General features: G+C 44.5%; 1 protein-coding gene across 2 annotated transcripts in view; it reads left to right on the top strand.

Annotated features, from left to right (window-relative positions):
- The window catches only part of PTPN21 (protein tyrosine phosphatase non-receptor type 21), a 339336-nt gene extending 316305 nt beyond the window's left edge, over positions 1 to 23031 (top strand). For both annotated transcript variants that reach the window (XM_078660017.1, XM_078660016.1), the window contains 2 exons: positions 13434 to 13594; positions 19848 to 23031. In XM_078660017.1, the coding sequence (XP_078516143.1) occupies positions 13434 to 13594; positions 19848 to 19976 (290 nt within the window). In that variant the 3' untranslated portion in view covers positions 19977 to 23031. The remainder of the gene's footprint in view (positions 1 to 13433; positions 13595 to 19847) is intronic.
- Positions 23032 to 25428: the final 2397 nt, after the last annotated feature.

The following is a 25428-nucleotide window of genomic DNA, read 5'->3' as shown; positions in this document are numbered from 1 at the left end:
CTAGATGACGTACTACATGTTTGCTTCTCTAAATTCTGTACTTTGTTTTTTATAACAATAACCTAAGTTCATGGGCCCTCCACTTTTTTTATATGTCCTCGCATGTTCTTTTAAATACCCATACCTCCTAATTTAGGAGCTGGTTCCCAAAGAACTTTTGAGGAGGCATGTCTTTCTCTGAGACAAATGTTATGTTGATGGCATTTGTATAACGTATGTTCTGCAAAGCTGCCCGTTTCTGGTTGGAGGGCAGTTGTCAGCTCAGTAAGCCGTGGCTGTGTGATTTTCGGTTTCTGAGATTTATGCCAGTGGACATATACCAAATGCTTATCAACCGCTTAAGCGGGTAACATGCCCTTTGCCATGTGATTAACATAGTCTAAGCCTAGAGATACTGGCTGTGTGAATGTTTGTGCTTGTTTTATTTTGGTAGTAAGTGTTATTGGGAGCACTGTGATAGCCAGCTGGAGGTCACATTAGCTTCATGTTGGATATAGGTGAAATGTTTTGTCAAAGGTGTACTGTTGGTTGTGTTGTGTGTGATTTCAGGGTGGCACGGTTTTTATCTCAAATTAATCCAGAAGTGCAGTCTAGTGCTGTGCATGTTTGCTCTGAAAATGTGTAGTCACAGGAGATCAGGACTAAATGGTGACATGAGAAGTGATATACGTAACCTTTTCAAGATATAAATACTGCCTACTGATGTACATTTACATCACATAAGTGTGGTAACAACTAGAGCAGCAGAACAGTTGGTGAAATAAGCAGAACGTATGCAATCTTAGTACGGATGTCTCCCACTTGCCCTGGGACAGAGCTTTATTTTTCCATTTTCTCTGTATAGGTCAATTTTCCGGACTGAGTGGCATCAAGGAGGTGTTATTAGCCCAGGTGGTCAGTGACGCTTCGGTTGATTAGTTTCTCTAAGACCTTTGTCTGGTATGATAGGAAAGAGATGGGTCTCTAGTTGGAAAGCATTGCTGGGTTCACAGATGGTTTCCTGCGCAGGGGCATGATGGTGGCATGCTTCCAGGTGAACGACAATGTGGCTGAGTCGATGGAGGCCTTAAAGATGGGTGTTAGTACTTCGGTAATCAGTAGGAGTCCTTTGGTGAAGGTGTGGTGGGGCAAGGGTCAGGTGGAGCTCCTGAGTGGATGGTCTTGATGGCAGCGCTTTTGACGGTGGTGATGGCAGGCCGCGAGGTCAGGGTCCTTTTATCGGCTATGCTCGGAAGTTGAGTGGCAATGGTGAATGGGTCTTGTTGAGGGTGGAAATTGTTGTATAGGGAGGTGATTTAATTACAAAAGAATTGTGAGAACTTGTTGCAAAGGTCTCGTGAGGGGGTGATGTTGCTGAAGGCGGCAGAAAACATGGTGAAATCTTTGATGGCGAATATTTCCTAACTGCTGTTCATGCTGGCCTTAATGCAATCTGAAAGAACTGTGTGCTTGGTGTTCTGTATCTGCTGGGGTTAGTGTCTTATGGCTGATTTGAAAATGTCTTTATCTGCGATGTCTCAACTTGTTCTCCATTTGCTTTTTAGTTGCTTGCAGTGACGTTTTGTTAGTCTGTGTTCCTCTGTATATCAACTGGCCTATGGTTGGGCTCTTGCCATTGGGATGCATTTGATTGGAGCAAGGGTGTCGGCATATGCGGTGATCCAGCTGTTTACGTTTTTGATGGCTTTCAGCAAGTTTCTGGTGTGGTCAGGCCTGTGCTTGGAAAGGGTGAAAGTCCACTCCTCTTTAGACATGCTTTTCTAGAATCCGCAGATGTTTCCGTGGTGGTTAGCTCAGTGATGGTGCGGAATGGGTATTCTAAAACTGACGAGGGTGTGGTGTGTCCAAATTATAGTTCCTGGCTTCTCAAATGTGATTGTTGCTGCTCGAGGAGAAAATCGGGTCCAATAGTGTAGGTGGGTTCAATAACATGCTGGGTGAGGCAAAGGCTTTCGAAGTTTCCTAGAACGGCTGTGGAGTTTGGGTCGGTGCAGTCTTCTAGGTCAAAGTTAAAGTCTTAGAGGAGGATGAAGGAGATGGCATTGATGATGAGAGGTGCGACAAAGCATATGATGTCCGTGGCGAAATTGCCTGTGGGTGCCTGGTGGTCTGTATACAAGAGTTCCGCCCAGAGAGAAGTTAGGTTCGAGGCATGTGGGCTGCTGAATTCATATCTGTTGCATAGATTGCCGCCTAGTGTTGGGTCCGGATGATTGCACATTGTTGTCCTGGAAGAGTCTTCGAAGTATCACGAGATAGGTGGCTCCTCCCCTGGACTACAGTGCGCATGGGCATCGACTCCATCCCCAGATCGTTTTTTTCCGCCATTGGGTTCGGATGCTTATTTGATCACTCAAGTTCGGAATCAATAGAAACCTTTCTTTTTGGCCCAAAGGCCTTTACTATATCGTCGGTATTGTCTTGCGATCGGTGCCCAGTTCTGTTCCAGCTCAGTTCCCGAGTCGGACATCCAGAGGAGTCGCGTGGCTCATCGTTGCTGAAGGCCCGGTCGACGCCAGAGGCCTTATTCAACGAACCATCATGGAATGGAGCCGGTTCAAAAGGTGCCCCGTGTGCAACTCGAAGTATCCTCACATCGACGTCCACCCGGTGTGCAACAAGTGCCTGTCGCCGGATCACGATGAAGCCAACAGTATGGCTTGTTCTCGTTTCCGCTCCAAGAAGACGATTCGACTTAGGCGCGCGGCGCGCCAGGGGGCCCAGCAGACGGCACCTGACCCGGTGAACATTTTCGATACCGAGGAGGAAGAGGCAGACGAGCAGGAAGATCAAGAGCCAATGTCCAATCCAGCAGCGGACATCGACTCCAGCTACGACGCTGATGTTGAAATGCTCGATACTGAAGAAGTCGTCGACGAGGTAGGAGACGACGATGGGGCCCATGGAAGATAGCTCAAGCGAGGAGCTATGCCCAACCGTCGAAACAATTCATACGGCTCAGGTCGAGGGATCGCCACATGGCCTTACCCAAGATCTTACACTGGTTCTACAGCCTCGCCTCCAGGCCCGGCTTTGGACACTTCTAACGAGCCACAAATGGTGAAATCGAAACCGAAAGAGAAAGCTTCGGGGTCTACACAACCGAAAGCACTAGAGGCGCCATCGAAACCGAAAGTGTGTGTTGCTTTGGTCGGCTCGAAGTCTTCTGACCTATCGGCACCGACAAAGCTTAAAAAGGTTGTCGATCCGGTGAGGTCGATAAAGGGTGTCGAGCCGAAGACTGGGACACCGAAAACACTGGTCAAGGTAGTCGACCCGAAGAAATCGGTGCCAAGGGCCGTCGACACAGACAAAGGACTCGGACCTCAAAAAGTTGTCGATCCTGCGCGTCGGCCGAACAAGGCCAAAAGCAATACAACCCTCGAGTCCGCGCCTGGCGGTGGCTCGAAGGAACCAGTCGAGTCGACGCAACGGTCTGCCTCCTTCTCGAAGCAGGTGTCGGAATCGTTGAAACGCATTATTGAGAAAGCTTCCGCTGTCGGTCCGAAGGGTACTTCCACGCCGAAGCCTGCCACCATACCTCAAAAGTCGCCGGCGCCCATTCAGTTTACGCTGCCACCAAAATTGGTGCCGAAGGCCTTCGCACCTAAGACGGTCGTCGAGGCATCCATGAAGGTGTCCACGGGGCCGAAGCCTACACCTGCGGTTTTCGGCACAAAGCATCGACAACCCCTGCTTGAGGAGCAGTCTGAACAATTCATCGACACCGACACGGGTAAACTTTCTATTTACAAACGAAAGATCACCCCGGCACAGCCTATGGAGTCCTACACAATTCCATTAAAGAAGAAGAAGGATTCCACGGCTTCACCCGTTCTTGTCGAACTGATAGCTCCACGTGGACAGGACACTGCTCCTATCTCGCCCACTTACTCAGATGTGGAGGCTGGGGAAGGTGACTATGATGAGTACAACTACCCTGCCGACACTGATCCTGAGGATCAACATGACACATGGGCAGATGCTGCTGGCCCAGGAGATCCACAAACTGCCCCAGACACTCAGGTGTATAAAGTGAAAACATCGCCCACTGAGGACTCAGCGGCCTTTAATGCGCTTATTGAAAGGGCAGCCAAAAATCATGATGTCCAGCTCCATGCTGACCCTATTGAGGTGGATTTTTTGTTTGACACCTTTTCTACCTCTGAGAGGACCGTAAAAACTCTGCCAATGCTAAAGGGTGTCTTAAAACATGCTGGAGACATTTTTAAAGAGCCCACAAGGGCCAGGGATATAAACCCCAGGATTGAGAAGAAGTACAAGCCGGCACCTGGGGACCCTACCTACATCAAGGGCCAGTTGCCGTTGGACTCTCTGGTTGTTTCCAATGCCCGGAAGAGGGCAAACTCACAAACTACTGGTGATGCTCCTCCCCCTGACAAGGAATCTAAAGTGCTAAAAGCATCAGGGAAAAGGGTGGCGGCTCAAGCGGCCAATATCTGGCGCATTTCAAACACTCAGGCACTCTTAGCCAGATATGACAGGGCACATTACGATACACTTGAGACCCTGTTACAACATTTGCCAGATGAATATAAAGAGGCAGCAGAGATGCTCATACAGGAAGGAAAGCTCATCTCAAATGCTTCTATTAAGTGTGCACTGGACGCAGCAGACACCGCGGCCAGGGCCATTAATACCAGTGTGATGTTACGGCGGCAGGCCTGGCTGAGAATCTCCGGGTTCAAGCCGGAGATACAAACCACCATCCTAAATCAGCCTGTAAACCCTGATCACTTATTTGGACCTGAGGTGGACACCACCCTAGAAAAAATCAAAAAGGACACTGAAACTGCGAAGTCTATGGGGGCTCTCCAGTCGCAGCAGTTCAGGGGTGGTTCTTTTCGTCGCTCAGGCAATAGAGGTGTTTCCAGAGGCCAGATGTCCCAGCAAACACAGTACAATAAGGGTGGCGTGCAAAGCACGTACACCAAACAAAGTAGAGGTGGCTATCGCGGAAACAGCGCCAAAGGCAGAGGTCGTGGAAACAACAGCTCCCGATCCTCTGCCGCCAACAAACAGTGACGCCTTATCACTGCCCCCCGACCATACAACACCGGTCGGGGGGAGACTCCAACAGTTCCTGCCGGTCTGGAAATCCATCACCACAGACAGGTGGGTCATAAAGCTTATCCAGTACGGTTATTGTCTGGAGTTAACATCCACTCCACCCAACATACCCCCAAAACACCGTCCTATGTCCACAGAGCATTTGCACTTATTGCAGCAGGAGGTACTCGTCATGCTGCAAAAAGGGGCAATCGAGCTCGTGCCGGTGGAAGAAAGAGGCACAAGAGTGTACCCCCTGTACTTCTTAATCCCGAGAAAGGACGGGTCCCTCAGACCCATACTGGACCTCAGACCCCTAAACCAGTACATTCTATCAGAACACTTTCACATGCTAACACTGCAGCAGGTTCGTCCGTTGCTCAATCAGGGAGATTTCCTCGCCACATTGGATCTAAAGGATGCATATTTTCACATTCCGCTACATCCGTCACACAGAAAATACCTCAGATTCACCATTCAGAATCAGCATTACCAATTCAAAGTCCTCCCTTTCGGAGTAACAACAGCGCCCAGGGTGTTCACAAAGTGCCTAGTGACAGTGGCTGCACATCTCAGGAGACAACACGTTGACGTCTACCCTTATCTGGACAACTGGCTTGTCCAAGCACGGTCGGCCCAGCAGTGCGCCGCCAACATGTCCCACACCATTCACCTTCTTCACGATCTGTGATTCTCACTAAATTACCCAAAGTCACACCTTCAGCCCGCCCACGTGCAGCAGTATCTGGGCGCGACAATAAACACTCTGGCAGCCAAAGCACAGCCAACTTCAGTGAGGATCAACAGAATTCAATTGCTGATACAGAAATTCAGTCCGCAACACTCGCTTCCAGCACGAGTGTTCATGCAGTTGATAGGCATGATGGCCTCTTGCATCTTCATAGTCCCACACGCGAGACTACATATGCGTCCGCTTCAGGAGTGCTTAGCACGTCAGTGGAATCAGGCTCACGGACAGTTAACAGACCTAGTGTTGGTGACCGGTCGTGCATACAACTCTCTGCATTGGTGGAATCCACACAACCTTTGCAAGGGCCAACCGTTCCAGAAGCCTGTGCCACAGATCATCCTAACGACGGACGCATCTCTCCAGGGTTGGGGAGCTCATGTACTCCACTACACGGTGCAGGGACTATGGACAACGCAGCAAAAGAAGATGCACATCAACCTCCTAGAGCTGATGGCAATATTCATGGCAATGAAGGCATTCAAGGTACATCTGTGCAACAAGGTCGTGTTGATCCGGACGGACAACATGACGGCCATGTACTACATTCAGAAGCAGGGAGGTACACACTCTCCACAGTTGTCTCATCTGGCTCAGAGCATGTGGAAGTGGGCCATTCAAAGGAACGTCTTCCTCATGGCGGAACACCTCCCAGGCAAGGACAATCAGATGGCGGACCTGCTCAGCAGGCACAGCCACCAAATGCACGAGTGGGAGCTACATCCATCAGTACTCCACCCGTACTTCCAGCAGTGGGGTCATCCAGAGATAGACCTGTTTGCCACAAAGGAAAACGCCAAATGCCAAAGCTTTGCCGCCAGGTTCCCGCACCCACAGTCGCAGGGCAATGCGATATGGATGAACTGGTCAGACAAATTTGCGTACGCTTTTACCCCAGCACCTCTAATACCGCTGGTGGCACGCAAGCTGAAGCAACACTCGATGACACTCATCCTGGTTGCTCCAACGTGGGCACGCCAACCATGGTACACCACGTTTCTAGAACTTTCCGTGGTACCGCATCAAAGGCTGCGCCTCACTCCCAGGCTTTTGACGCAGAGCCATGGCGACATTCAGCACCCAGATCCGCAACAGCTCAACCTGGCGATCTGGCTCCTGAGGTCTTAGAATTTGGCTACCTCAATTTGCCTCCCGACTGCATGGATATCATACGGGAAGCAAGGAAGCCCACCACCAGAGCATGATATGCGGCAAAATGGAAGCAGTTTGTCATTTATTGTGCAGACCACAACACCAACCCGCTTACCCGTCTATGCACAACCTCATTTGTTATCTAAACAAGAAAGGTAACAGTTATGCAGAAGCGCTCAGCGTGTGTAAGCAAATCTTAATACAAGTCAAGTCGGTGCTCAAGGTGGGCAAGAGTCTGTTACCGAGACTCTCATAAATAGCCTAAGGCTAAAAATAATCCCAAATACCACCAAGCACTCAATGTCAATCAAAGTCCACAAAATAAATTAATTCTCCTTGAATCTTCTTTTCTTTATTCCTTTGTCCAAATGCCACAGTAGTTCACAAAAACACAGCCAACACGTGTTTCGTCTTGTCAGTCTACGACAATAAGACTTCTTCAGGGCTGTAAACATATACAATAACCTTTGTTTAGGTCTAAATACATCAATAATGCTATCCACAAAAGAAAAATCAGCCATATGACAAATAAAAACGTCACCGAATAACAAGTGAAGCAAGACAAGGTATAGCAGAAGAGGTACCCAATACCAAGAGAAAACCTAAAACTCCCAAGTGTGTCAGAACAGGATGCCAAGTTGGCAGTACCATAGTATGAATCCCAATGTACACAAAGGCATCAGTATAAAGCAAAAACAAACGTACCACTAAATCTTCCGTTCCTTTCTAAGGTCCTCAGTATAATAGATTTCAAAATCTATAAAAATAAGTTATATTTATAAACACCCTATCATCAACCCTTCTTTCAGGTCAGTTAAAGTAACAAGAACAAAACGACTTAAGACTCACCACCTAGAGATTGAGTAGATCGCGTAACATGAATCAAAGTTTCCTTCCTCCAAAGTAAAGCGTATTGCTTATATAAATATTCATACGCAATCGCGTATAACAAGGCAGTTCAAAGTTTCGTTCAGCAAATTGCTGCAAATAAATATTATATTAAAACCATTAGTACCAGTATTAGCTATGACAGTCACTCGATCACTATATTCCACACAGTAAGGGTTGCGACCACTATCTTACCTGTCAGTTTAATCTCCCATTAATCAGGTTAAGAATAGTGTTGAAAATAGCGGTCCATAACTGAAAAAACGAAAAATAGTAACCTCAGTAATTAAGCTCTACCGGAATTGTGCCAAAACATAACTGACTACACGTAAATAAAGAGTATATACTCTAGTTCACTCTCCGTGGCTACGGATTAATGCTTACCGCTCATCGGCATGGACTTGTCATCTAGACTTTCGGCGTACAGCACAGGCGCCATCTTGTAATGGCTTTATATAACAAACCATATCCCGCGCCATCTTGAAGTGGTCACGACCTTTCGTATAATCTTACAATATGTAAATATATGCATTATCCACTTAAACAAACTATTTGCTTTCTTATTTAAATTCTCCAATCTAACTGGGAGTGCGGAAAGCGCCATCCGCACATCAACCTATTTTCTGCTTGTATCACAATCTCCAAGTCCTTTCTTTACTTCAATAGATCACGCAAATGCCGCCGAAATAAAAAATCGCTTGCTGCCGTTTCCAATGCTATGTACAACAACCAAATAGATGTCAAAGTGCCTGAAATTACGGACTAATGTAGGGTGAAAGTCATTACCAATAAAATCATAAGTAAAACAAAAAGAGTACAAACCAAGGAAAGGAGGAGTAGATAAGAAAAGGGAACACAGTGTGAAGAGGAAAATTGTAAAAAATTGTAAAAAACAAACACAGATACATCCAAACTAACAAAAGTATACTTCTTACAAACAATAATATTTAAGTGACACTTTATCACAGCTGGTCACCTAAGAATGAGGTGGGGGAAAATCATAACAGTATGTATTAGCAGTCATGTCCCAAAAAGTACTCAAATTCATGATCTATGTTCAGACCTCGCTCCACAGCTTTAAGTTTCATCAACCACATCACCTCTCTACGTCGCAGTTGTAGCTGTCTGTTACCACCTCTGGGATCACATTTAACGTGGTCGATCCCATGGTAAGTAAATACATGTTTATCCTTTTCATGAAAATTCCTAACCATGTGAGAAGCAGTGGGATAGCGAGTATCTCCTGTCTTTAGAGCTCTAAAGTGCTCAGCCATCCGCTCCTTCAATTTCCTGATAGTGCTCCCAACATATATTTGGTTACACGAACACACAATAACATACACTACAAAGGTAGTATCACAGTTGATAAACATTTCTATATGATAATCACCAGTACCATTGTATGTAATTGTCTTGATTTTTGTCTTAGCCCATGTGCACGAGCTACACCTGCCACATTTGTAAAAACCTTTAGATGTATCAGTTAGCCAATTGGGCTCAATTCTTTTCACAGGATAGCTAGGACTAATATAGTTAGACAGAGTTTTACCCTTTCTAAAAGTTAGTCCAGGCCTGTCTCCAATAAATGGAAGTAAATCCTTATCCATCCTCAATAAGTTCCAATGCTTTCTCAAAATATTATACAATTGAGCACTATCTGTACTGTAGTTAGTAATGAAACGAACTCTCTTATCCTTGTCAATATTCTCACATGTTTTTTTATCCAGAGTTTTGGATCTCTTAAGTTTCTTTGCTCTCAATACGGCATTTTCAACCACCTTCCTCTGGTAACCACGTTTGAGAAACCTCCGTGATATGTCTGTAAGATTAGAGTTAAACTCACTATCATCAGAACAGTTACGTCTTGCCCTCACCATCTCGCCATAGGGTATGGCATTTACTTGACTCATAGGATGGCAACTCCGGGCATGCAAAACTGCATTGCAGCTGGTAGGCTTGCGATACATGCGACTACACAGTTTACCCTCTTGTACATATAATTCAATGTCTAAGAACGTGATTCTGTGCTTATCATAATTGGTTGTAAATTCTAAGTTCAGCCTGTTATCGTTCAAATAATCAAAAAAACCTTTAAGTTCATCAACTGAACCAGTCCATATCAACAGGCAATCGTCTATGTAGCGCCCCCAATAATGTATATGCTGCATCCATTTTTTACCCGACGGGCCCCAGATTCTCTCCGCCTCGAACCACCCCATAAAGAGGTTTGCAAAGGACAGAGCGAATCTGGAACCCATCGCAGTTCCGAGGCGCTGCCTAAACCATTTACCATCAAAAAGAAATACATTATTTTGAAGAACCATTCTTGTCATCGAAAGAATCATCTGATTATGATCATAATATTCAGCTGATCTGTTACTTAGAAAAAAGTCCAATGCTTCGATTCCTAACTCATGATCTATGTTAGAGTACAAAGATACGACGTCTAACGTCACTAATATCATCTTCTCATCCCATGCTAGGTCACACATCAAGTTAAGTACATGTTTGGTATCCTCTACGAATGATGGTACATTTTTAACATATGTCTGTACAAAGGTGTCAACATACTGGGAGAGACGCTCTGTAGGCCCTCCAATACCTGAAATAGTAGGTCTTCCAGGTGGATTAGCTCTAGATTTGTGAATTTTAGGCAGCGTGTACATACATGGTACCTTAGGTGCCACAACCTGTAAATAAAGATACTCGTCATGGTCAAATGCAATCTGGCATATGCTTCCATTCGGATACATTTATCCGCCATAGCGGCTTATCTCCAAAACAGGCAGCATCTCTCACTTTTCAGAGTGCCTGCCATTAAAGCCTTTCTGGAAGGACTCAAACGAGTCATTCCTCCCCGGACCTCACCAGATCCTTAATGGAACCTTAATGTGGTCCTCACCCGACTGATGGGTCCACCTTTTGAGCCTCTACATTCATGCGAGATTCAGTTCTTAACATGGAAAGTGGCTTTCCCGATAGCAATTACATCTCTGCGACGAGTTAGTGAACTCCAGGCACTAACTATCCAAGAGCCATTCATACAAATTCACTCCAACCGAGTGGTGCTGCGCACTAACCCTAAATTTCTTCCAAAGGTGGTTTCACAGTTCCATATCAATCAGACTATTGAACTGCCTGTGTTCTTCCAAAATCCTGAATCGGTGGTGGAGAGAATGCTCCACACTCTCGACGTCAAAAGAGCTTTAATGTATTACATTGATAGGACCAAAGATTTTAGGAAGAAGAAACAACTCTTTGTTGCCTTTTCAGCACAACACAAAGGCAACCCCATTTCCAAAGCAGGTATAGCCAGTTTGATCGTTAAGTGTATTCAAATTTGCTATAAAAAAGCAAAGCGCACTTTAACAATCCCCCCAAGGGGGCACACCACCCGCAAGTTGGGGGCCTCCATGGCTTTCCTTGGAAATATTCCTTTAGAAGACATTTGTAGAGCAGCCACATGGTCTACCACACACACATTTACAAAACACTACTGTGTAGATGTGCACTCCAAACAGCAGGCAGCTGTAGGGCAGGCTGTTCTAAAAACACTTTTTCAAACTGCTGCAGCTGGCACAGGCGGCCGCCGCTAATGGAGGGACTGCTATGTATTCTATGCAACAGATATGAATTCAGCAGCCCACATGCCTCGAACCGAATATGCTACTTACCAGTATGCATCTGTTCTTGGCATGTAGGGCTGCTGACATTCATATCGCCCGCCCTCCTCCCCGGCGCCTGTAGCGGCTGCAGCACTTACAATTACTCTTAGCATGGTCATCACTCACAGTGTTACACTCCATCTTTGCCACAATGGCTAAAAACAATCTGGGGATGGAGTTGATGCCCATGCGCACTGTAGTCCAGGGGAGGAGCCACCTATCTCGTGATACTTCGAAAAACTCTTCCAGGACAACAATGTGCAATCATCCGGACCCAACACTAGGCGGCAATCTTACAACAGATATGAATGTCAGCAGCCATACATGCCAAGAACAGATGCATACTGGTAAGTAGCATATTCGATGTGATGCGTATCTTAAATGTGAGGTGTCCCAGGTAGCTGGTATGGGTGTCCGTGTAGGTGGTGCAGCTGATGGTATCTTTGAATATGATGGCGACTACACCTACAAGCTTGTGCTTACGGTCGTACCTAAAGATCTTGTAGGTGGTGGCGGGAATGGCTGTAGCATTGTCCGATACCGAGGTTGGGTTTAGCCATGTTTCTTTGAGAAACAGAAGGCTAAGAGCATGGCCTTGCAGTAGGTCCCATATATCCATGGTGTTTGGTGAGCGAGCATATGTTTAGCATGTAGGGGAGCATGGCGTGTTTGGATGGGGTTTCATCTGTGAGAGCATGATCAGGTAGCTAGCTAGCTTGTGTGAGCAGTGGGGTGCTGTCTGTGCGGGATTGGTGCGTGTGGGAGAGTGCATGAGGACTTGCAGAGGAAGTATGTGAACACTCCTTCTGTGTTGTGGCAGTGGTGTGGCTAGTGGGGGCCGGGGTTCAGAGAATGGAGGAGCGCACAGGGTACCAGTGGGTAGGGGAGAACCGGGGTTCTTGATGCTGGGCGTGGTTCAGATGTGGATGAACTTGCCTTTGGTGCACCAGTGGTGCATTTGATTTACAGCATCATTAGGCAGGTCCTAGGAGTCATCTCGCTTGGCTGCTTCGTTTTGGTTGGAAACCAGTGATGCCACTTCCTGTGCAGATGGTTGATGGTAAATCCAGTGGTGTCACTTCCAGTGCAGATGGGCGTTGGGTCAGAAACTGTTATCTATACAGATGCAAATGATGCTAGTTAGAATATTCTTGAGCTCGGAATACATACACATGCTTTGTTTCAGTGCCGTTAGGAGTATTAAAGAGAGACGATATCCTTATGCGAATCAGATCTGGTCCTGCTCCTACAGTAACAGTCCTGCCTGGATTGCCAGGCCACATACCTTGGAAATCGGACTGCTTTGTAAGACTTCACCTTCCTCATCCAGAAAGGAAAGGAGGCCCAGAGCTGGTTCATGTATGTCATCGAGACATGCAGCTGGTGTCTAAAGTATCCTGGATGCACCCAGCTGTTCTGTCCAAAAATAATAGTCACCCCGCTCGTCCCTGCAGAAAATAGGAGGCATAGAATTTGACAAATGCAGCTAGTCCCAGTGAAAAATGTGTGGCCCGCATCTGGTTTGTGCAAAATGGTGGAACTTGTTAATCGTGAACCTTCTGTAACCAGCATGCAGTTTAACACATATTTCTTCAGCTGCAGATTTATTTATTCTCAATCTGTACCAAAGACTCTGGCATTACTGGTTTGGTAAATTATGGTGTAACTGGCAAACTTTATGAAAAGATGAAGTATAAACAATGACTTGTTGACATGCATGGTTGCCATTTGAAATGCAAGATGTTGCTACATGTCACCGAAGGACCATCTTGCAGTCCCTACTCATTTAGCAGCTGTGTGAAAATTCCACATTCCATTATGGAAAGGAAATATTTGTTGCCTGTATCCTAAAAACTTCACCGCTTTGATGTATGCAATTGTTCTTTCCTTTCCCACACTTGTACCCATAGCCTACCTAGAAGAGATCCAGTCAGTGCGTCGCCACACTAACAGCACCACCGATCCCAATACTCCGAACCCACCTGTGCTGGTACACTGCAGTGCTGGGGTTGGAAGAACTGGAGTCGTTATTCTGTCTGAGATCATGATTGCTTGCTTGGAGCACAATGAGGTGACGTTTTTTTTCTTTGTTAATGTGATTGAAATATGCCAAATAATTATATTATATTTTATACATCACACATGTGGAACTTTCTTACCAATTCTGGTTTCTGAGTTTACCATCCGCAATTGCTAGGATGCTAGATAATTTACTGTACCTCAGTGTCTGTATCCGTCATTACCACATACGATCTCATTCTGAAACACTTAAGCCATTGTACAAATTAGTGGTTAACTGGTTATGTGCTTCTGGGTAACGAGCAGTTATATGTAGGAGTGATGCATTTGTGACCGATGTTCCAGTTGTATTTTGAAGTACATAATAATAGTGCTGCTAGCAGCTGAAGGGTAATGTGGTGGTTGCTGACTTGGTCTGGAATACCCATGTAGAGAGTATTTGTCAGCACAATGCAAGGTCTGCCACAGACTGAGGGCCATGGAAAGAGAGTTTCATGGTTGAGGTGTAGGCATTCAGAATGCTTTCGCTCTAACTAAAATGTGGCTGTGCTAATATGTCTGATCAGCCTTTTTTCAGGCTCAGGGGATGCCCTGGCTTTAGGTCAAGTACTAGAGCAACTCCTGCTGTACAAATAGTTTGACATTTGAATGGGTATCAGAATATGCACACACCTGCAGGCTTCACTACTTTATGGTCTTGCACACATCAGTTATTTTTCTGCATATCAGACAGTATATGTTTCCACAGCATTTGCCGTGCTGTGGAGGTAATTACTTTGCTATTGATGGGAATAGTCCCTTATATCCTCTGTCACTGGTGGCGGATCCTTTCCTCATCAGCAGGGAAACCAGGCGTTGATTGGACTCAGGATCATCTCTTGTATCTATCTGAGAGTGCTACAAAGATGCTAGTATCATCTAGAAGCGGTACAAAAGGGGGTGGTGATGGATGGAACATCTGAACCAATCAAACACGCACACCCAGTCAAAAGATCTGGGTTTAATCCATCACCGTTCTTTAGCCCACTCTGCCACCCCAGTTCAGACATGGCCATATGCAAATCAGTCTGACCCTGTGCCTCATGGGAACAGTCCAGCCCGAACTGCCAAGCCATGCCTTCCCTGGACCGGAAACAAGGTTCAGAGGACCGGTTTCTGGCATTACAGCCGTCTTCAGCCCGGCTTGCTTTGAATCCAGTGGCAAAGTGAGCAAGGGACTCACGTCTGAGCATACCCTGCCACACTTATGGCGGCCAAAAGCGGTACAAAAAGTATCATCTAGAAGGCAGCCATAGGCTTGAAGAAAGAGCCAAAACATCTATCTTGTTCCAGTACCATGTATCCTTTGAGACCATATGCAGGGGAGCCATGTGGGCTACGCACAAGTGTTCTGCTTGCACTATGTTGTGGTTGGGAATCTTTGGTTCAGTGCCCAGTTTGGAAAAATGCTTCATATGAATTGAGCAAAAATGTATGAGAATATATTTTCCTGGCCTCTTATAGTTATGTTTGTCTTCTCAAAAGGTAGATGAAACAAGGACAGGCTGTACCGTATTCACTGCAACAACGATTGCACCAATATTCCTTTGCTGCACATTCCTCAAAATGAGTCCTTATTTTCACTTCTCAATATATAACCTATAACCATGGAAAGAGATAAAATGACCAGTCAGGGAATTTCCCTTGACACCAAAAAGGGTCGTTGGAAGTGCAGGCATCCTTGCTCCCCAAAAATTATTTACATATGTGCTGGAAGAGATTATCAGTACATCCAGTAAGCCAACAGGAAGAAGGGCTGATGTATTACTAGCATTGGTCAATATGATGAGTTATTTGCAATAAGAGTCGAGAAAGGGCACATAGATGTCAGATGCTTTGCTTTGTTTGTGAGGTAAAAACATTCAGATATATTAAGGTCTTTCTACATTAACAGACCTGATAGTCAGGGTGTCTGTGACAGTCTTCCCTCAAACCTTTCTACCATAGCTTCTGAGGTGGAGATAAGAAGGTGGCATCTAGATTTAGGATACCTCTAGTAAGGCATATGGAAGACCAAAGCAAACTCATGTGAACCTGCATATAACACAGATCAGACAAGATGAAGGAATCCATATCTAGAGAAAACTAACTGTTAATATCAGTTGGAGATGCCGACAGAGGAGTGCTCAGATGGCCCCAACCAGAAACAGGCCATTTGTTACAATCCCTGCAGCCTCTTGTAGCGATTATAACGTAGTTTCCAAGTTGATGATCCCTCTCCAGGGCAGACCTGATCTCTTGAATGTGTAGGCTAAATGTTTAGCGGCAGAGTTTCTCAAATCGCAGGCCATGTTGCACAGTCATTTCCTTTCAGGGGTTGCGACCACGAGGAGCCTTGTACTGTAGTTACCATCATGTAAGCGTTCTCCGAATGCGGCAGATAACAACATTCCTGGCAGAGGGAAGCTCCCATGCTGAGGCTCTAACTTGTGCATGTTTTATTCATGAGTGACTCGTGGGAGATTATTTGTAGGATATTTGGGCTTTGTTTATTGCTTCTTATAGCAGGATGCATGCAACTGAGAAGCTAATCAAACGTACTGTTAGCTTCCCCCTCAATTTGTATTCTTATTTTATTTATGTGGCAGTAAAGGAATTGGGTGCAAATTCTTAGCTAGGTCTATCTTTCTTGTAGATTTGTATGCTTTGCGCTTCTAGAATATGATACGTTTTCCAATTCAGAAACATTAAGGAGCCTACTTTAGACCGTTTTTCTGTCAGGACCGTGATGGAGAATGTTATGTCTGTCAGTTATTGTGAGAGTCCATTGTAGCTTATCATATGAGAGGTACTATTTTCTCTTTCAGAGCACACTGGAATTAAGACTGACTGTAAGGGATCCCAAGAATTCCGTCACACTTCTACACGTTTTCACTGAGCAATAGCTATCCATCCATAACAATCAATAGTTGAGTCTTGAGAGCAACTCTGAGGTGTGATTTCCTGCTCAGTGAGCCCTTTCCCTCTGAGTAGTGCCAGCTGACAAGCCTCATCGGATCTCACATGGCATTGAAGGTGGGAGAAATAGAGAGCATCCTAGAGGTGGGATTCTGAGCTGGAGGAAGTGCAGCAAGTGGCTTTATTCTCCAAGGCAGATACCCAACCCCCTCCTGGTAACTGTGACAACCATCTTACCGACACAGGGTTGAAAGAAAAATGCCTTGATACCCCTAGAGCTCTGGCACAGTGGGTCTCATAGCGCAGGTAGATGTAATTTCCTATATTCTCAGTGACCTGATTGAAGTGGAAGGGGTTCTAGATACATCCGGATCCATTCTGCAGCTGGGAGAGTTGGAGCATAGCAGATGATATCTACATCAAGAGAATCTGTGATTCTCCATTTCCACACAATTTATACTTCGATAAGGCAGTGGCATGGTAGCTAGGCATGGCAGCAGTGGAGTGGGTGACCATACTGAGAGGAGCGGTAAAGAGCCCGTGAAACACTGAGTGCCTTGATAACACGCTCTCTGGGCCTTGCTTGAGAAGGGCAGTGTTGTATGTGGGCAAAAGCTGTTCGTGATATAGAAGACAATGGAATCTTGATCGTGCCCTGGGGCAGAATTCACCAGTGATCCTAGTAGCGTCCCCTAGCAGTCCTCAAGGTGACACCATTGATGGGCTTTATTGAGGAGGAAGGTCAAAGGAGGTTGACTTAAGGAAATACTTGTGCATAAATTGAACAACCCTGTGATTGCTGGACACTTAGCTTTATAGTGTCTCATCTCCTTTTCGTCAGGATACCTGTCCCCTCTTTCCTTTGCAACAGAAATGTTGCAGCCTGCGTTGGGGAGCAGGGTGCATAGCCCCTCCTGCATTTTTCGAGATATGCCAATTTCAGATTAAGCCTAATTTCCCATAAGGTGTTCTGCCTGGGTTGCCTGCTTGTTCCTGTATGTTGAGACCTGGCTGGTGTACTGCTAGCACTGAGTGGAAAATGGTGGTGACAGCCTTTTATTCCGAAGACCTCTAGAGTGCATAATATTGAAACAAGGGTGCGCAGGTTGGATGCAGAAACATCAGCTTGCAGTCGAAGGCTGTTAAGGAAAGGATGACTCTCGTGACCAAGGAAAACTGTGCCCTCCTTATCTGGGACTTAGACAAGACATCTAGGAAAAGAGACCACACACCGCTTTCCAAAGAAGATCAGCAGCGCTGCCTTAAGAATCTGCCGGACAAGTGGAGCAGCACCTTCATGGAACTGGGTCAAGGGAGAAATGTTTAAGGCTTTTGCTGAATTAGCTGGGGAGGAAACTGGGAATCGCTAGACCATTGGTGGAACAACTTTCTTACTACAGGTGGCGAAACTTTGAAACATCTAGCCTGCTGAGATATGAAATATACAAGAGCATCTCATGTTTTAGCAGGAAATAACCTGCCTGTTCTCAACATAAAAATGCAGAACCGTTCTGGTGCATTGGCATGGAAAAAATGAACAGCTCTCAATGTGAGAGCAGAATACACAAGATCCAAGAGTGCACCAACATTCACAGTAAAACTATATTTAATTTTACAATGGGCAGCTGTAATCGGTGCTTACAATACAACATTGATATCCCCTTTGGCAGCCCTTTTGAAATATTTGTAGGTCGGCTGATGGTTATTAGAACAGACCGGAGCTTTAGTCCCTGACCTAGGCTCGAATCTATAGAACTATTACAACAGGTAATCTGCAGTGCGTCCTTGCGGTCAGTCAAGTGACATCAGTCCACCTAAACCATTGCCACTCAATATCAAGAGAATAGACACTTTGTACACAATGCAATCTTCCACATTCAGCTGGTGGTCTTCGAGAACTTTAATGCAGTCCATCCCTGCAGATCATGCACTCGTCCCTCACCATCTTCAAACGTAAACACCCTAAAGCATTACAAGCTCTTAGAGAATGACAAGAGCTCACATAATGGATGACGGTAATGTGGTCCATCCAGTGCTTCATTTGAGCCAGTGGTTTCCGTTGCTCGGCAAAAACACTCAATTGTAAGGACCAACACATAATTGTCACATGAGCACTTCTGGCAGCTGAAACTTGTTGGCGCTGTTTTTTTAAAAATAATTTAGAGGTGAGAAGAACAGCAATTGTTTATTAATTCAGTATGCATTAAAAACAACTAATACCTGACTCCCAGGCTGTTTCTATAGCTTTGGGGGCTGGGAATAGTCTGAATTGTCACACTGGTAGCAGTGTGCTGGTTAGTAGTTGTGTAGCTACTGTCATTGGCACAACTGGTCGTGGCAATGGGTGGTGCAAGCTGCAGAGGCCTCCTGACAAGAGCACTAGCACTTTTTTTTATATTACAAATTAAGCAATGAGTCCATCAAGGTGGATCACTGTCCTTTCTCTCCTATCTAGACTTGCAAAATTTACAGAGGAGGTGTTCTTATCGCTGTAAACAGCATAGGAGGTGGATGGTAGCTTTTCGGTTAGCACCAAAAACTAAATATTGGGCTTGTAGAGTAGAATGTATCGGCCACCTAGCTTAACCCAATACTCCCTATCTCTCGCTCATCATTCCTCCATCATGACCTGCAACTCAAGGGACGACCAGAGCACCAGTCCGGTCGCCCATGCCCATTTCCCAAACATGCCCATAGAAAAACAACGCCCTTCCAACCAAGTACTGCCCTACAGGGTAGCGTGCTTCCTGTCCAATAATGCACATTAGAGACTTGCAGTGGGATATAAAGTGTTCTACAAATACAATTGCAAAATTCTGAAAATAAGTGGTACAAGACTACTTCTGCGCACCTAGGACCTTTTGCATACATTATCAAAAAGTAAACTGAGGGAAGACCTTTCACTTAAACTACGAGCAGAATAAGAACTTCAGGGGGAAATAGGAACCACAAACTATGGTTATATTATTTGACCAATAAGCAAAATCAAATAGTTAGTTGGAAGGCATGATCTCCCTCTCTCTCTTTCTTGCTCCTTACCTCTAATGGCAAAAATAGTTGAGTCAATGGGAAAAGTTGTTATGCTTTTACGTTGGACATACTTGGTAGGTGTGGGAAATGTGGTACAAGTTGGTACTTGGTTGAACGCCCTACACTAAATCAACTCCTTTGTTCTTCAGTGCTGGGTATAGTGATTCCAAACATGGAACAACAGAATGGGGCCTTTCCATGGTCAGACTTAACCACTGATAAAATGCCTGTTCTATGACTTAGTGGCTCCTTTGTTTATCCTGTAGTTGACACATGACACTCGCTTCATCATCCTGTTGTAGATATATTAAACCCTTTTCCTGTATCTCTTGTTTCAGATGCTGGACATCCCAAAAGTATTGGACATGCTGAGACAACAGCGGATGATGATGGTACAGATTATCTGCCAGTACACTTTTGTCTACAAGGTGCTCATAGAATTCCTCAAAAGTTCCAGACTGATTTGAACACCGCCAAATCCAACAGGACCTACACCTAGTTGGAGTTTATGGAACCGTGCTAATTGGCTGAGGCAGGCAACTTTGCAATTTCTTAACAAGGGATTTTTGAAAGAGTGAAGAATATGTTTGAGCCACTCAAATGCTGGTGTGATGTGCTTGCTTTTACGTGAGTGCAGAGTCTGAAGTATCGGCTCCACTAAACATCTGAAGATGGAGCAGGCGGTAGTAAAATCTCCCACACCTTGGAAGCTGGTTAACTTTAGCTGAAAGTCAGTGATGCGTTAATGTTAACTCTTTCAAGCCCAATGGCTAATACTCAAGTCTCCCATGCAAAAGATCTTCTTACGAGTGAACATGAAGGTAGATCTGTTTAAACCTAGGATTGAATTGGTCAAGAGGCATTTCAGTAAAATGAAGAGTGAGCTACAAAGGTTGATAGTGGTATGTATCAACTAGTTTTGGTGAGATTTCTGAGTTTGAAAATCTACGTTTTGGATGAGCGGTTTCATTTGCGCTACGCAGCAATAGTACAATACACATAACCAGTTTCCTGTTGACTGTGGGATTGCTTCCAAAGCTTAGGAATGGTAGCACCATCGTTAGCCAGTGATGCTCCTCTGATGGCCATCACAATGTACTTTAGTTGAATTTTACAGCGGTCCACAACAGAGTACAGCTACCTTTTAGGAAAATCGGGAGAGTTGTCAATAGGCTGTTTAAAGACAGTTGTGCACTTCATCATCAAGAGGATCCTTAACAGGCTGGTAGCTCTAAAAGTCTATAAGGGGCTGGATTCCTCAAGCAGTCCAGCACATCTGATGTGTTTCACCCTGCCACAGTCCCTGGCTTAGAAATCTGACAATTTCAACTCGCTGTAAAATGTCCTATAGAGCCTTACTCCAAATAAGTAACACCCCCCTGGGTGGGGATTTTGGCGGGCTTCCTGCACAACAGGATCCAAAAATGTGACTTATGGCATCCTGGATCCCAGAACCGGGAATCGGACAAGGAGAATGTAGCCCAGGACAAGCATGATCAAGATGGCAGTGCTTGGGCGATAAAAACAATTGTTCCTGTGACTTTTGAAAATGAAACTGGAGTAGCAGAACAAAAGACAAATGGAAGACCCAAGGTTGGGTCTACAGCACTTGCAACACATTTCTGCTGACTGTTCTAGTGTGGCAGGCCAATGAGCGCATACTTTCGAGCAGGGTTCTCCATATTGATTCTTACACAGGGAACCCTGCAGCATCTGAATCTGCGTGAACGGTGATATGAAGTACAGTTGTATCAGTATTATTTCTCCGTTTGAACTGAGTGTCTGATTTTACTAGTTAAAATCAAGTGGACGGGCGCTTCTTTCAAAAGCACTTTTTTGGGACTCTTTTATTTATATAGCTAAAAATACAGATTTTAATTGTCTATCTTTTTAGATTATCCCGCCTTATTAGGGCTGAATATTTTCTTAGCTGAAGAATTTAAACTGATGACTGTAACATGTGCAGAAAAAGGAATATTTGTAAGTAGTAAAATGGTAAAGAGGAAGTGAAAGCGTGAATGTGGTGTACTTTTAATGGCACACCTAGACATTTTTGTTATTATTTTCCTATGGGATATGCAAGTTTGCTCTAAGCTTTTGAAATGAAGTCATTGTATGTTATTGTGCTTCTGAAATTATTTCTTTCCTACAGCAAGTAATTTAAAAACTAACGTGCCCCATAATCTATAGTGACTTCTCTTCTTAAAGTGATATTTTCAATAGCTGTCAACTCTCACCATGTCATGAAGCCTGGGCCACCATAAGCTAATCCTATACTTCCCCCCTCCCTTTTTTTCCCCCCATTACCAGTTTGGGTCTGGGGTTTTGTAGTTCTTTTCTCATTTTGAGTATGGGAACACAGATTGCAGACGCTCGATGATGTAACCGGTTTTGTGTAGTACATACCCTTATTGTGTGCAAATGCAACGAAAGGAGCGTAGCTGCAAAAGACAGATTTGAGGTTGAGCCAGCCTCTCTGTTTTACACAGGGGCTGTAGTCTTTGGCTTGCCTCCATTTGAGGATGTCCAAGGGACCCTTCGTGCAATTTCACCAAAGGGTACCCTTATAGAGAGCGGTAACTGTCCACTTATATGTAGTCTGCAGTCAGGGCACCCATGTGATATTTCTTTTGTATGGGGCCATGAACTCTTACAAAAATGAGGGAACATTCCTTTTTCATTGAGTAGGCTGAAAATGTTGAGCCGCGCAATGCACACAACAGAAGTGCCCATGAAGTGCAACTATCAGACCCAAAAACCTGCTGCGCTCCCATAGCACTTGTGTTATGGGACGCCATGACTGACTAACGGTTAAATCAATGAGTTAGGACCAGTAGTTGGCTGTCCCCCTCAGGCCCTCCGATCAAGTGATGAGTCTCTGTCAAAAAGGTCTTGGAAAAGAGAGATGACCCCACTGATAATAATATAAACCTATGAGAGACATTGGAGGTGACCTAGTCAACGACAATCTGCTAAAGAAAACCAACAATCTGGTAATTCTGCTGCTTGAAAAGAGACCATGCACATATTTAAAATATGGCACCAAACAAACACCACGTTTGGAAATGAAAAGATTAAAGGACAAACAGGCTTATTCACTAAGGCATTTTGAACTACATAAAGTAGTAGCCCCTTAATACTCTTTCATATATGCTTACATGCCTTTGTGAGGTGGCCCCAAAACATCTGAACTGGGAATAAAATGGGAACATTGTGATAATATTCATATGCAATAAGTACAAATAGAAAGGAATGTGCCCTATTTGCACTTTTATGAGGGATACTCGTATATGGTTTTTGAATGGGGTCCCAAAATATTTAGACCCTTCTGTACTCTACATTTTTAATCGCTCGACTCTATCATCGTAACTTCTTACAAATATCGTAAGGAATCTTTAAATGGGTGTTCAGTTTTAAAAAAAATCTTGCGTATTAACAATTCAGTATATCCCCTAAAATAGGGTAAACTAAACGTTTTGAACATGATGCTCCGCAGCTGCTTGTTTAAAAAAAAAAAAAAAAGGGCCCTCCTGAAAACAACAGACTTTAAACAGTTGTGGAGAAGGTGCCTTGATGAATTTGCAGTCCTTCTTAAGAGATCCAAAAAAGCGATGCCACTTCTTCACAATCATCCTCATTTATGGATAGAAATGTAGAAAACTTGTGCTCGGGCTTATCACTTTTTCCTCGTATCTTAACCCCGACTACAACAGGAGAAAATGGACAGTGAAAACCGCCTAGAAAATGCAGTCATTGTACTTGGAAGGTGGGGAAAATATGTTAAAACCGCATTTCTGTACCTACAGAATTAATTCTGATTTGCTTCACCCTCTAATTTATTTTTGCACAAAAGTTAAGCTGAATGGTGAAGAGAATTGTTATAATTCAACTTGTGGTCAGGTGACAATTTTCGGCTGAAAACAGCAATGCGATTAAAAAAACTCATCTGACCTTTTCAAAGCTTGCCTGCGTGGTTGCCGACCCATCTCTCCCCTCTGTATACCAGTGAGTATCCGAGAGCAGCATGTCTAGGCGCCGGCATAGATCCACCGGCATAGTCATTACTTCTGAGCAGTAGAGCAATTTCTCACATCGTGCACCTCACTTCTTGAGTCGTACTTAATTTTCAGAGTGGGCGCAACAGGATGCAAGACTCAACTTCGGATGTATGACGTTACAACGCATAATTTTACAACGCCTACCATTACAACGCATTTTTTACACCGCAACATCCATTACAACGCACACCATTAGAAACGCATGCCATTACAACGAATTCTTTGAAACTACCTTTACAACACATTCCACTACAACGCATACTACCTTTACAACGCATACCTTTACAACGCATTACATTACATTGCATGTAAGGTAAGTGTTGGATAGTGTAGGGGTAAAAATTACTATTCTAACTCCAGGGGGTGCAACAGTAGGGTTAGTGTTGGATAGTGTAGGGGTAAAAATTACTATTCTAACTCCAGGGGGTGCAACAGTAGGGTAAGTGTTGGATAGTGTAGGGGTAAAAATTACTATTCTAACTCCAGGGGGTGCAACAGTAGGGTAAGTGTTGGATAGTGTAGGGGCAAAAATTACTATTCTAACTCCAGGGGGTGCAACAGTAGGGTAAGTGTTGGATAGTGTAAGGGTACTATGTGTTGTAATGCTATGCGTTGTAATGGTATGCTTTGTAATGACTGCGTTGTAATGGCATGCGTGGTAGTGATGTGTGTTGTAGTGTCATGCGTTGTAATGACTGCGTTGTAAATGCATGCGTTGTAATGGATGTTGCGTTGTGAAAGTTTCGTTGTAATGGTAGTGCGTTGTAAAAGTTGCGTTGTAAAGGTTGTTTCCCCTCAACTTCCTACTTCCAAATGCGCCTCCCAATTTTAAAAAAAGCAAAAGAAGGAGCATTTGCGCACTCCTACATATGCAAACTCATCACACATACATACACATGATTGTCTTGAAATTTGGCAAACAACCTTTGCCCACTGTGCTGAATTTGTTAATTCCACATGAGCAGACTATTACTGATAAACAAGCGTGAAGTCTGGCAAACACTAATCAAGGGCCAATGAGTTCTGGTTTGTCACATGCCATTGAAGAGTAGTAAGGAATTGCTGTGCAAAAGATGCTTTCTGTATGCGATCATCTGTATCTCACTTGGCTCTCTTAATAGGGTTTTTCCCAATTAATGCATTATTATTTTCTGGACCAGTTTGAGAAAGAAATCTCACTATGCGTTATTGACAGGTATGTGCTAGACTAATACAGTAATTCAGTTTACCATATGGTCATTAAATAGCAGAAACTGAGCAGAAGAGGCCATTAAATTGGTACCGTTAAATGAGGTCCCATTACACCAATATGTCTGTTGGCATGATAAAATGTAATCTTCTAGTGATATTTTCTAGTTGTTGCCAAGGGGCATCACTGGTCATTCTGGTGTTTCCCGAGAATTCAGAAATCTTGCGCAGCAGTAGTATGACCTGCGAGTACAAAGTGCCCCTCTTAGAGGTGAGCCCGTCGGGGATTGCACCGCCCCCCGACGAGGAGCAACCGCCGATGATGAAGCATGACATCCTTCGGGGTGTGTGAGGCAAAAACATCCAACAAAATGGATGCCCAAGGGTGTAATGTCTACACCTCCGGTCACGCCAGATTTACCTAACTTTTCCCTTCTTACAGGAACAGTTCAGCACCCCTCTTGTTGTATCACCTGCGAGTACAAACCACAGCTATAACTTAGCAGAATATACTGACATCTATTTCATTCTGTGATACAACGTTTTTGCGATTTCTGCAATCATTAATGAGGAGCCAGATTATCCTCGGTTTGATACACCTAATATATTAGCAGCCATGATTAACTTTCAAAAGCCTCTTACAATCCAAACATTAACTTTTCTATAGCGGTTC

This window comes from Lissotriton helveticus, chromosome 9, assembly GCF_964261635.1.
Source record: "Lissotriton helveticus chromosome 9, aLisHel1.1, whole genome shotgun sequence".
NCBI lineage: Eukaryota > Metazoa > Chordata > Amphibia > Caudata > Salamandridae > Lissotriton > Lissotriton helveticus.
The sequence above is the reverse complement of the archived record's forward strand: the minus strand, read 5'-3'. Positions and strand labels throughout refer to the sequence as shown.